We start from the raw sequence: 13,085 nt of genomic DNA on the forward strand, positions 1-13,085 counted from the left end.
TGGCTGTAAGCCATAATCATCAACATTAACAGAAATAAACTTTTGAAATAGATCCCTCTGTGTGTAATAACTATATATAATATATAGGAATAGATCCCACTGTGTGTAATGACTATATAATATATAGGAATAGATCCCTCTGTGTGTAATGACTATATAATATATAGGAATAGATCCCTCTGTGTGTAATAACTCTATATAATATATAGGAATAGATCCCTCTGTGTGTAATGACTCTATATAATATATAGGAATAGATCCCTCTGTGTGTAATGACTCTATACAGTGCCTACAAGTAGTATTCAACCCCCTGCAGATTTAGCAGGTTTACACATTCGGAATAACTTGGCATTGTGACATTGGACTGTAGATCAGCCTGGAAGTGTGAAATGCACTGAAGCAAAAAAGAATGTTATTTCTTTTTTTTTTTTTTTTTTTTTAAATTGTGAAAAGTTTATTCAGAGGGTCATTTATTATTCAACCCCTCAAACCACCAGAATTCTGTTTGGTTCCCCTAAAGTATTAAGAAGTATTTCAGGCACAAAGAACAATGAGCTTCACATGTTTGGATTAATTATCTCTTTTTCCAGCTTTTTCTGACTAATTAAGACCCTCCCCAAACTTGTGAACAGCACTCATACATGGTCAACATGGGAAAGACAAAGGAGCATTCCAGGGCCATCAGAGACAAGATCGTGGAGGGTCACAAGGCTGGCAAGGGGTACAAAACCCTTTCCAAGGAGTTGGGCCTACCTGTCTCCACTGTTGGGAGCATCATCCGGAATTGGAAGGCTTATGGAACTACTGTTAGCCTTCCACGGCCTGGACAGCCTTTGAAAGTTTCCACCCGTGCCGAGGCCAGGCTTGTCCGAAGAGTCAAGGCTGACCCAAGGACAACAAGGAAGGAGCTCCGGGAAGATCTCATGGCAGTGGGGACATTGGTTTCAGTCAATATCATAAGTAACATACTCCATTGCAATGGTCTCCGTTCCAGACGAGCCCGCAAGGTACCTTTACTTTCAAAGTATCATGTCAAGGCTCATCTACAGTTTGCTCATGATCACTTGGAGGACTCTGAGACAGACTGGTTCAAGGTTCTCTGGTCTGATGAGACCAAGATCGATATCTTTGGTGCCAACCACACACGTGACGTTTGGAGACTGGATGGCACTGCATACGACCCCAAGAATACCATCCCTACAGTCAAGCATGGTGGTGGCAGCATCATGCTGTGGGGCTGTCTCTCAGCCAAGGGGCCTGGCCATCTGGTCCGCATCCATGGGAAGATGGATAGCACGGCCTACCTGGAGATTTTGGCCAAGAACCTCCGCTCCTCCATCAAGGATCTTAAGATGGGTCGTCATTTCATCTTCCAACAAGACAACGACCCAAAGCACACAGCCAAGAAAACCAAGGCCTGGTTCAAGAGGGAAAAAATCAAGGTGTTGCAGTGGCCTAGTCAGTCTCCTGACCTTAACCCAATTGAAAACTTGTGGAAGGAGCTCAAGATTAAAGTCCACATGAGACACCCAAAGAACCTAGATAACTTGGAGAAGATCTGCATGGAGGAGTGGGCCAAGATAACTCCAGAGACCTGTGCCGGCCTGATCAGGTCTTATAAAAGACGATTATTAGCTGTAATTGCAAACAAGGGTTATTCCACAAAATATTAAACCTAGGGGTTGAATAATAATTGACCCACACTTTTATGTTGAAAATTTATTAAAATTTAACTGAGCAACAAAACTTGTTGGTTTGTAAGATTTATGCAACTGTTAATAAATCCTGCTCTTGTTTGAAGTTTGCAGGCTCTAACTTATTTGCATCTTATCAAACCAGCTAAATCTGCAGGGGGTTGAATACTACTTGTAGGCACTGTATAATATATAGGAATAGAGCCCTCTGTGTGTAATGACTATATAATATATAGGAATAGAGCCCTCTGTGTGTAATGACTCTATATAATATATAGGAATAGATCCCTCTGTGTGTACTGACTCTATATAATATATAGGAATAGAGCCCTCTGTGTGTAATGACTCTATATAATATATAGGAATAGATCCCTCTGTGTGTACTGACTCTATATAATATATAGGAATAGATCCCTCTGTGTGTAATGACTATATAATATATAGGAATAGATCCCTCTGTGTGTAATGACTCTATATAATATATATAGGAATAGATCCCTCTGTGTGTAATGATTCTATATAATATATAGGAATAGATCCCTCTGTGTGTACTGATTCTATATAATATATAGTAATAGATCCCTCTGTGTGTAATGACTATATAATATATAGGAATAGATCCCTCTGTGTGTAATGACTATATGATATATAGGAATAGATCCCTCTGCGTGTAATGACTCTATATAATATATAGAAATAGATCCCTCTGTGTGTAATGACTCTATATAATATATAGGAATAGATCCCTCTGTGTGTAATGACTCTATATAATATATAGGAATAGATCCCTCTGTGTGTAATGACTCTATATAATATATAGGAATAGATCCCTCTGTGTGTAATGACTCTATATAATATATAGGAATAGATCCCTCTGTGTGTAATGACTCTATATAATATATAGGAATAGATCCCTCTGTGTGTAATGACTCTATATAATATATAGGAATAGATCCCTCTGTGTGCAATGACTCTGTATAATATATGTTTTTGACTTTTTGTATTGAATTGCTGAAATAAATACATTTTTGATGATATTCTAATTTATTGAGATACACACTTGTACATACACCTTCAAATAAACGGGAGTCAGGCGGGATGTAATGGCTGTTTTGGTTTGAAGTGCAGCTTCTTGAAACCAACAAGACGAGACTGCCGAGATCCAAAATCTTTTCAGAGTGAGTGTGGCTTCCACAGCTTAGTGTCCACAGCTACGGGCCACCCGTCATTTACGTGAAGATGGTGAGTGGTTTGGGCGTCATAAGCCTTCCAGGAGCCTCGGGCCCAGTGCTGCTGCCCAAATCATTGCTCGTTGACACGTCGCTCCTTTTCCAAATATCGTTGCTGTTGCAGGTACGATGTTGTTCGTCGCTCCCGAGGCAGCACACATCGCTATGTGTGACACCGCAGGAACGACGAACATCTCCTTACCTCCGTCCACCAGCAATGCGGAAGGAAGAAGGTGGGCGGCATGTTCCGGCCGCTCATCTCCGCCCCTCCGCTTCTATTGGACGCCTGCCATGTGACGTCGCTGTGACGCCGCACGAACCGCCCCCTTAGAAAGGAGGCGGATCGCTGGCCAGAGTGACGTCGCAGGGAAGGTAAGTCCGTGTGACAGGTGTTAGTGATGTTGTGTGCCACGGGCAGCGATTTGCCAGTGTCGCACAACTGACAGGGGTGAATACGCTCGCTAGCGATATCGGTACCGATATCGCAGCATGTAAGGTACCCTTAAGAAAAATGAATAGCCCAAAATAATATAATGTCCACGGGACGGGCTCCGATAGCTTCATACTGTTGGGCTCCGACAACTCTGCCACTGTTTCTCGGAGTTCTACTTCTACCCTGTTCTCTCCGTGGTAGAAATACCATGATGTTTTGCTTTTGGTCATTATATTACGATACCAACATATATTTATTAAAAGATAAAACACTTAGGGCCCGACTCATCATTATGTAGCTTTTTTTTAAGCTTCTTTCCTTCTTTTATGGCTTCAGTTGAAATTTTTGTGCTAAATTGTTAGAAATGGCAAACTTGGTTCATGAATTTTGCAAAGTCCAAAACCTTTTGTCTCTTAGTTTTTTTTGCATTCTTTTCATAGCAAAAAGCGGCTAAGCTGTCAAAAACATCAAAGGCGAGAAGAAGGGGAGGCTTGGGTTACATTTGATCAAAAATGTTTTGACTTTTTAAATAATCGCAAATAATGAATCAACCAAAAAAACTACATACCCCAAACCACAATGACAAATATAAACACATATAAAAAAACCTTTAAATTAAAAGAATAAAGTACAAATGGGAAGACTGGCAATAAACACTAAAAACTAAATGATTTTACATTGTCTTATTCTGTTTCCAATCCGGTTCCAAATAAATGCGATCATTTTAGTTGATATTGTCTACAGAATTCACCTTAACTTGTCACGGATGGAGATGGACCGGGACAAGATTATGGAGAGGATCATACACCTCACCCTAGAGATCCTCTTCCGGGTTACTGGAGAGGTGAGATTCTGATGACGTCACATTACATCATTCTTATCTATGGGAATAACAGATGGACAGAACTGGAGAGGTGAGGACTCTGGAAATGTCTGGAGTGAGATTTATTACTGTGTCTCTCCATAACCAGGATTACACAGTAGTGAAGAAGACCTCTAGTGAGCGCTGTCAGGCCCCTGTGTCTGAGGGATGGGGAAGACCCCTGAGCCCAATCACGGGGCCTCCACCTCACCCCCCGATACATGAGGACATCAATGACCAGAAGATCCTAGAACTCACCTACAAGATGATTGAGCTGCTGACTGGAGAGGTGACACTGCTGGGAATGCTGGGACATTATACAGTAACGCTATGAAGGGATCGGGGGTGACGGTATCATTGTATGTGTCAGGTTCCTATAAGGAGTCAGGACGTCACCGTCTATTTCTCCATGGAGGAGTGGGAGTATTTAGAAGGACACAAAGATCTGTACAAGGACGCCATGATGGAGGATCCCCAGCCCCTCACATCACCAGGTAATAGACAGGACTAAATACACACGGCCTATAATTATCTGTATGTAAGGAATGAATTCAGTCCCTGTATGTGTCTCCTCCAGGTCTATCCAGTAAGAGGACAACGCCAGAGAGATGTCCCCGTCCTCTTCTCCCACAGGACTGTAAACAAGAAGATCCCGATGTTCCTCAGGATGTGTCTCCTCCAGTTCTATCCAGTAAGAGGACAACGCCAGAGAGATGTCCCCGTCCTCTTCTCCCACAGGACTGTAAACAAGAAGATCCCGATGTTCCTCAGGATGTGTCTCCTCCAGTTCTATCCAGTAAGAGGACAACGCCAGAGAGATGTCCCCGTCCTCTTCTCCCACAGGACTGTAAACAAGAAGTTCCGGATGTTCCTCAGGATCATCAGGTAGATGGAGAGAAGGTGCCATGAAATCCCCCTATGATGTGTAGACGGCTGTGAAGGTCTTGTGCTCAGTCTTGTTTTATCCTCCAGTATTATATGTGTTATACTTGTGTAATGAGAGTGGTGGAGATGGCAGGATTAGAGCTGATCATAGATGTAACTTCTCCATTTGTCTGTGACTTTTACAATATTTGTTTCAGGGGGGAGATCTGTCCCATATTAATACTACAGAGACATATGTGCGGGGTGATGCGCGGAGTAAAGAGGAGATTCCTACAGATAACCGCCCAGGTGAGTAGTGACCACTAAATGCAGATGCTATGCGCACTCACGTGCACATGTGGAATGCAATGTAACGTTTGGTTTAACTTAAAACTATTACACCTTACCCGCCCGGTTGTTGTACAGACTAGAGGTCCCTAAAATGCCCCTGCGCAGACTGAAACAGTCCTAACTGAATGAGTCAGATGACCACTTGGTCCTTTGCTTCATAAGTGGCCATTGAGGGTTCCGCGTACCTCCTAAAGAATCCGTTAGACTTGGCAGACAAGCTGTGATTCCAACCAGGGTCCACTTCAGAAATATCACCAGCGGGAAATAGAAATCCAGGGAAGTATAAAATAGTTACACCCACCGGGTGGTAGGGCAGATTGAATTACAGCATTGGAAACACTTGTTAGCAGAAAGGCAATGAACATACAAACAAAGTGTTCAGAACCAGGACAGTGACCGAACCTCACTGTGGCTCAGTGGAGAGGGAAATGGGGCACAAAACAGGAAGTTGTTGGATCAAATCCAAGGCATGACAGTGAACAGCAGCGTTCCTGCGTCCTCTGGCAACGAGGTGAGCATGTCATTAATGCGGCTGGTCTACGCCCCTCCACTTCTATTGGCGGACCGCTGTGTTACGTCGCTGTGACGGCGCACGAACCTCCCCCTTAAAAAAGAGGATGTTCGCCGGCCACAGCGACATCGCTAAGAATGTAAGTACGTGTTACGCGTACCGGCGATATTGTGCGCCATGGGCAGCGATTTGCACGTGACACACAAACGACGGGGGCGGGTGCTTTCACGAGCGACATTGCTAGCACTGTCGCTGCGTGCAAACCAGCCTTTAGCCTTAGCAATCTTTGAAGAGGAACCAAATGAACCATCTTGCTGAAACGTTCCACCTCCACCCACACTACAGTATTACCACAAGAATTGGGTAGATCAGTGATGAAGTCCATGGACAAGTGTGCCTAGGGCTAAGACGAGACCTCATTAGGTAATAGAAACCCGCAGGTGACTGGTGAGATGCTTTGGCACAAACCCTGCATTTACAGACATATTCATCAACATCCTTACGAGTGTTCAGCCACCAAAAGACTCTCGAAATAGCTCTCCAATGGCAGAAGAATTTGGGTGACCAGCCAACCTGGAATCATGCACTTAATTAAGAGATTTGTCTGTAAAGAGGATGGTACAAAAAGTTTGTTCACAGACAATTTCTCTGGTGCACTACCCTGGGCCTCCTGAATGTACTGTCTGAGATAAATGAATAGAGCACCCACCACCAACCCTTCAATAAGAATCTCAACTCTGGAAAAACCTAGGTGACCAAGGATGAGCCTTCCCATTCTTAGGCTGGGGTCATGTACGATCTATCGTGCGATCACACCCGCCCCCGTCGTTTTTGCGTCACGGGAAATTAGTTGCCCGTGGCGCACAAAGTCGTTAACCCCCTGTCACACGCACTTATCTCCCGGACGACGTCGCTGTGGGCGGCGAACATCCTCTTCCTGAAGGGGGAAGGACGTTCGGCGTCACAGCGACGTCACACAGCGGCTGCCCAATATAAGCGGAGGGGCAGAGATAAGCGGGACATAACATCCCGTCCACCTCCTTCCTTCCGTATTGCCGGCGGGACGCAGGTAAGCTGTGTTCGTCATTCCCGGGGTAATTTTATTGAATGTTCTCAGTGAGAGGAACAAAATTATAATCTTGTGATACCTTTTAATGGCTAACTAAAATAAAATAAAGTGATGTTACAAAGCAAGCTTTCGAGACATCTCAGGTCTCTTCATCAGGCATGGTATGACAAAATATCTGAAGAAACACAAATATATGCACAAACAGAGCAGAGGGATGGCAGAATAAAAGACATTTAAATAAACAAACACTGAGCTTAGAAAGTGAATCCTTAATTAGCTTTGATTAGTGGTGTGAGAGTTTTATTGTCCCAATATCCATGTAGGATCAGAGGCCTGATGCCCTAGTAGTCTCTGGAGCAGACTCCTCAGATTTTGCAATGGGCCATAAATCCTTCTGACAGGTTGAGTCCTGTGTCCACAGAGTTAAACATTGTGATGAATTTGTATTCCCAGACCCTGCGATGGCTCTGTGATCTGAAGTTGCCTTTTAATATGACAACTTTCATATGGTTTATGTTGTGTCCTGAAGCACAGAAATGTTTGGCCACAGGTAAATGGATTTTTTTTGTCTGTAATTGTGTGTTCCCGGGGTGTCACACGGAGTGATGTGTGCTGCCTCGGGAACGATGAACAACCGGAGCACAGAAGGAGGACCGACATTTTGAAAATGAACGACGTGTCAACGAGCAACGATAAGGTGAGTATTTTTGCTCGTTCACAGTCGTTCGGAGGTGTCACACGGAATGATATGTCAAACGATGCCGGATGTGCGTCACTAACGGCGTGACCCCGACGACATATCGCCCGATATATCGTACCGTGTGATGCCGGCATTAGATCCAGGGAGATAAGTCACTAAAAGTTCAAACCGGGCAAAAAAGACTTAACGGGCCAGTCTTGTGTTTAGACATTTGGCAGCGTCAACATACAGCAGGTTTTTATGGTCGGTAAAGACTATCACCTTATGTTTAGCCCCCTCTAACCAATGTGTAAACTCCTCAAATGCTCTCTTAACTGCCAGACTCTCCCGGTCCCCCATATCATAGTTAAGACTCTGCTTGTAGAACTTATGAGAAACAAAAGCACAAGGATGAAGGTAACCATCTTGCTTTTGTGAAAGAAACACACCATCCTCACAGAAGTGGCATCTACCTTGACCACAAAAGGCAAATTATTCTTGCTTTGACTGAAGACAAGAGCCTTAGAGAAGGCTTTCTTGTGAGCAGCAAAGGCCTCAACAGTCTTTTTAGAACAAGAGGAAAAGTCTGTACCCTTCTTGGGCATATCGGTAAGAGGGTTACAATAATGAGAAATTCTTAATGCACTATTCATAGGAATTAGTGCAATCTAAGAATCTCTGCAACATTTTATGGTTAGTAGGTTGTATCCAATCCAAGATGGCCTTTGCCTTTATGGGGTCCAGCTGAAACCCCAATGAACAAACTGAATGACCCCCAAAAATGTACCTGTTGAACCTCGAATTTACATTGCTCCAGTTTTGCAAATAAACAATTGTCACTAAGAATTTGAAGAACCTGTCAAATATGCTCATGATGCTTCTGTTGAGAATGTGTGTAAATCAATATGTCATCCAAATAAATCAAAACAAATCTACCTATCACAGGACAAAAAATGTCATTAAGTTCTGAAAAATAGCTGGAGCAATAGTCAACCTGAACGGCATCACTAAATTTTCTTTCAAAGTGACCATCGGGTGTATTGAACGCGGTTTTCCACTCATGACCTTGCCGAATACATATGCAGTTATGTGCCCCTAAGATCAAGTTTAGGAAACCATTTGGCTCCAGCTAGTTTATTAAACTGATCAGGTATAAGAGGTAAAGGACATGGATTGCGAACCGTGATCTTATTTAACCGTGATCTTATTAATCTCTCTAAAATCCAAGCATGGACGCAGACCTCCATCTTTTTTCTTAAATTAAAACCCCACGGCTACTGCAGAGGTGGATGGCCATATATGCCCCTTAGGCCGGTTTCAGACGTCCGTGTGACATCCATTTTTAACACAAATGCACATGTACCCATGTTATTCTATGCTGTTACTTATACGGCCGTGTTTTCACACGAACCGTGTGACCCCTCGTGGCCCCGCACGCACACACGGAGACATGTCTATTTTTTCTCGGGCAGCACAGGTGTTACACGGATTGCACACTGATGTGATCCAAGTGACAAGTACCGGCAAAAACACGGGTCTTTGAAATAAAAAGATTTTTTATATTCACCTGTATCCAGCGCTTTTTTCTTCGGCTCTGCTGCCTCCTGTTTCTGACCGCCGCTCATTATATTCATTGATTATTCACTGCACCTCGGCGTTCGAAACCAGAGCATTGTGATGACAGCACCGCCAAGGACAGCACCGCGGGGACAGGTGAGTATTCAGCAAACAGTGTGTGTGCAGTGACGTCCAAGAGGTCATCAGAGTTCCCAATGAACTCTGATGAACCCGTGAGGTCACCGTCTTGACACCTACTGTAGCGCGGGTGTCAGAGTAAATTGGGAAATCCGATGACCTTCTGGACGTCACTGCACACACACTGCTTGCTGGACACTCACCTATTGTCCTCGGAGGTGCGGTCCCTGGCGCTGTCCCCGCAATGCTCTGACTTCCAGGTTCTCAGTGCAATGAATATAATGAGTGGCGGTGAGAAGTGGGAGGCAGCAGAGCTGAAGAAAACAGCGTTGGATACAGATGAATCTAGAAAATCTATTTCAAAGACCTGTGTTTTCTCGGGTACGTGTCACACCTATGCAAACATAGGTGACACACATGTGAGTTCAAAGACCTGCATATCTTGACAGAAAACTTTTTTTTTGCGAAGAGATGCAGATTTGGTGCTATAATTTATACACCATATTTCTGCACCAAATCTGCATCTTCTGGCAAAAAAAAACATATCAAAGCATCAAGTGGTTTTGATGTGATAGTGATGCAATTTTTTTATTTAATTTTTTTTTTGCCAGGAGATGCAGGTTTGATGTAGGAATATGGTGTATAAATTTCAGCACCAAATATGCATCTTTTGGCAAAAAACTGCACAAAAACTGTTTTGATGCCGTTTCGGTATGGCTTTCTACCAAGAGATGCAAATTTAATGCTGAAATCTGGTGCAGACATTTTAGTACCAAATTTGTACCTCTTGACAGAAAACCGCACCGAAAATGTGTGAAAACCGTTTTTGTGCAGTTTTATGCCGACAGAGGCAAATTTGGTGTTGAAATTTATAGATCGTATTCCTGGACCAAATCTGCATCTCCTGCTAAAAAAGTCGCTTTGTGTTTTGGTGCATTTTTTTGACAAAAGTTGCAGGGATATAGTGTATAAATCATATCACCAATTCTGCATCGCTTGGCAAAAAAAAAAACAGTTTTCTGCCAAGTTATGCAGGTCTGTGACCTCACCTGAAATCAGGTCACTGAGATTAATGAGGTCAGGTTATCTGCAGTCACAGGTGTGGAGGACTGTGGGAACCTCCAGCTGCGACCGCAAATAACCTGAGTGACTTCACCGCTCATCGCTGCTGATCAGTCTCTGCCTGAAGCGCACAGCGTGTGGTCATGCTCTGTGTCCCTGCATTGTGCCTTCAGTGTGTATGCAGCAGAGCTGGAATCGATATGGGACCTCCTGTAGATTACGTTGAACCTGCAGGAGTATTTTGAGAGTTAAAAAAGGGATGAAATAGGGTGGGTTTATTTTGCATTTCATTTGAAATAAAGAATTATTTTGGTGTTTATTTTTATTTGTTTTCACTTACAGAATAATCATGGGGAGGGGGTCTTATAGACGCTTCCCATTAGTAATCTAAGGCTTAATGGCAGCTGTGAACTGTCATTAACTTTTTATTACCCAATTTACCACAGCACCAGGGCAATTGGGATGAGCCAGGTAAAGTTCCGGAATTGTCGCATCTAATAGATGCAACAATCCTGGGCAACTTTAGCTTGCTATTTTTTTTTTACCTAGGTAAGGTACAATAACCATGGACCTCCCCAGCCTGAGAATACCACCCCCAGCTGTTAGCTGTATCAGTGATGGGTATCAAAATGTGGGGAACTGCACAACATTTTTTTTATTATTTAAAATAATTAAAAATAAACGCGTTCCTCTTATTTTGAGACACGGCCAAGATAAGCGCACGGCTGGGGGCTGCAGCCTGTATCCATATGCTTTATCTGTGCTGGGTATCATAATACGTGGGAACCCTATGATAACTTATTTATTTATATATTTTTACACCAATATGGACACACACACTGCCTGTGATTGGTTGCAGTCAAACACGCTGTCACACGGGCTGGGAGTGCTGTCTGACTGTAACCAATCACAGACATCGGAACCGCCGGTGAGCGGGGAAATCAGTGCATATGCATGAGGGTAATGAGTGGCCCTGAAAATAGTTACAGCTGCACGGGAGACTCGGTAAGTATACCATGCTTGCTTCAATCCCCATATCCCTTCTATAACCATTTTAAAGCGCCGGATTCAGGTCCCCATAGACTTATATGGGGTCTAACCAGATATCCGGGATCAATTCCGGGCCCGAATCGTGATTTTTTTTTTTGACCCGCAGATCACGAGTATCTGCGAATATGCTCATTGCTAGTTATTATTCCTACAATGCAATGGCTAAAAAAAGAAAAAGTTTGGTTATTTGTGCCAAAGTAGGCTGGTATTGATCAAATTCTGCTCCCCTCTCTTCTGCTAAGCACTTCAACGTTGCCTCAATTCTTTTGTCTCTAGTGATTGATCTACTGTATTAGATGGAGATCTGTTTCGGCATCTGCGTTTTCTATCTTATATAGAAATGTTAATTTCCATTATTAAAAAATATACCTATTTTGTTCTTGGCAGATATTTTTACTAGGAACTCAGATACGCATCTGATATTCTCAGAATTTAAAGCTGAAGATTGTGTTATCACACCAGATACTTATGAAGAGCAAGCCATTATCCCAGATATACCCGCACCCCTTCACAGGAATGATCTATCATCTGATCAACAAGTCTTCTCTTCTGGTTCATCACAGGCTGTTAAGCAAAATGAAAATCATGAAAGAGGTGTCGAAGAGCAAAACGCTGACGCAGGAGTGGACCTATTTTTATGTTCAGACTGTGGGAATTTATTTTGTAACAAATCAAATCTTATTACACATCAGATAATCTATACAGAGGAGAAATCATTTTCATGCCCAGATTGTGGAAAATGCTTTTATTGGAAATCAGATCCTGTTAAGCATAAGAAAACTCACAAAAGGAAGAAGCCGTATTCATGTTTAGAATGTGGAAAACGTTTTAAGCGTAAATCAACACTTAACACACATGAGAGAATTCACACAGGGGAGAAGCCGTTTTCATCTTTAGAAGACGAAACATGTTTTAAGCAGAAATCAACTCTTAGAACGTATGAGAAAATTAACACTGGGGAGAAACCATATACATGTTTACAATGTGACAAATCTTTTAGCAATAAATTTGCTTTTGCTGTCCATCAGAACTGCCACAGAGGGGAGAAACCATATTCATGTTTAGAATGTGGGAAATCTTATAGGGATAAAGTAGATCTCGTTAGACATCAAAAATGTCATGAAGCTGAGAAGCCATTTTCATGCCCAGAATGTGAGAAATGTTTTAGTTGGAAAGCAAGTCTTATTGTCCATCTAAAAACTCATATGGCGGCTAAGCAATAATGATTATGTCCTCTACATTAAAAATGTTTTACTCTGAAATAATGTCACAGACCTCAAAGAACTCACACAGGGGGAGGAATTTGTTGTTTGTTTTTTTATACACTCATATAATAAAAACACTTTTTTAGCTGTATTCAAAGACCTGTGTGTCATGAGGGTAACTTAGTAACTGGGAACAGGTGATCCTAAACTGGCCTTTAGGCTAGGGGGCCCTAACTGTCCCTTATTCCAGAGGTACTTCTGAAGGTGAAGAGGTCTGGACCACCAGCATAGCCCTGACTCCTGATCAGCCCTAGGTCTATTCCCCCACACCAGGAGAGGACCAGGATTGGAGTGGTAAATCCCACACGTAAAGACAGACTG

At 42.9% G+C, this 13,085-nt stretch overlaps 1 protein-coding gene across 2 annotated transcripts; it reads left to right on the top strand.

Moving 5' to 3' along the window:
- Positions 1-4,610: 4,610 nt before the first annotated feature.
- Positions 4,611-12,814, top strand: LOC142312489 (uncharacterized). Of its 2 annotated transcripts, none has more exons than XM_075351433.1 (4): positions 4,611-4,712; positions 4,796-5,103; positions 5,301-5,391; positions 11,887-12,814. In XM_075351433.1, exons 1-4 carry the CDS (start codon positions 4,628-4,630, stop codon positions 12,720-12,722), a joined length of 1,320 nt encoding a protein of 439 aa, XP_075207548.1. In that variant the 5' UTR covers positions 4,611-4,627; the 3' UTR covers positions 12,723-12,814. The 2 variants fall into 2 exon arrangements, with proteins under 2 accessions (XP_075207548.1, XP_075207549.1); XM_075351434.1 differs by having other exon boundaries at positions 5,006-5,103.
- Positions 12,815-13,085: the final 271 nt, after the last annotated feature.

Source organism: Anomaloglossus baeobatrachus, chromosome 5 (assembly GCF_048569485.1).
Source record: "Anomaloglossus baeobatrachus isolate aAnoBae1 chromosome 5, aAnoBae1.hap1, whole genome shotgun sequence".
Taxonomy (NCBI): Eukaryota; Metazoa; Chordata; class Amphibia; order Anura; family Aromobatidae; genus Anomaloglossus; species Anomaloglossus baeobatrachus.

Coding starts and splice junctions, on each gene's coding strand:
- LOC142312489 (XM_075351433.1), top strand. CDS start 4,628: ATGGAGGAGTGGGAGTATTTAGAAGGACACAAAGATCTGTACAAGGAC. Junction 4,713..4,795: donor CCAGCCCCTCACATCACCAG/GTAATAGACAGG, acceptor TGTCTCCTCCAG/GTCTATCCAGTAAGAGGACA. Junction 5,392..11,886: donor TCCTACAGATAACCGCCCAG/GTGAGTAGTGAC, acceptor TGTTCTTGGCAG/ATATTTTTACTAGGAACTCA.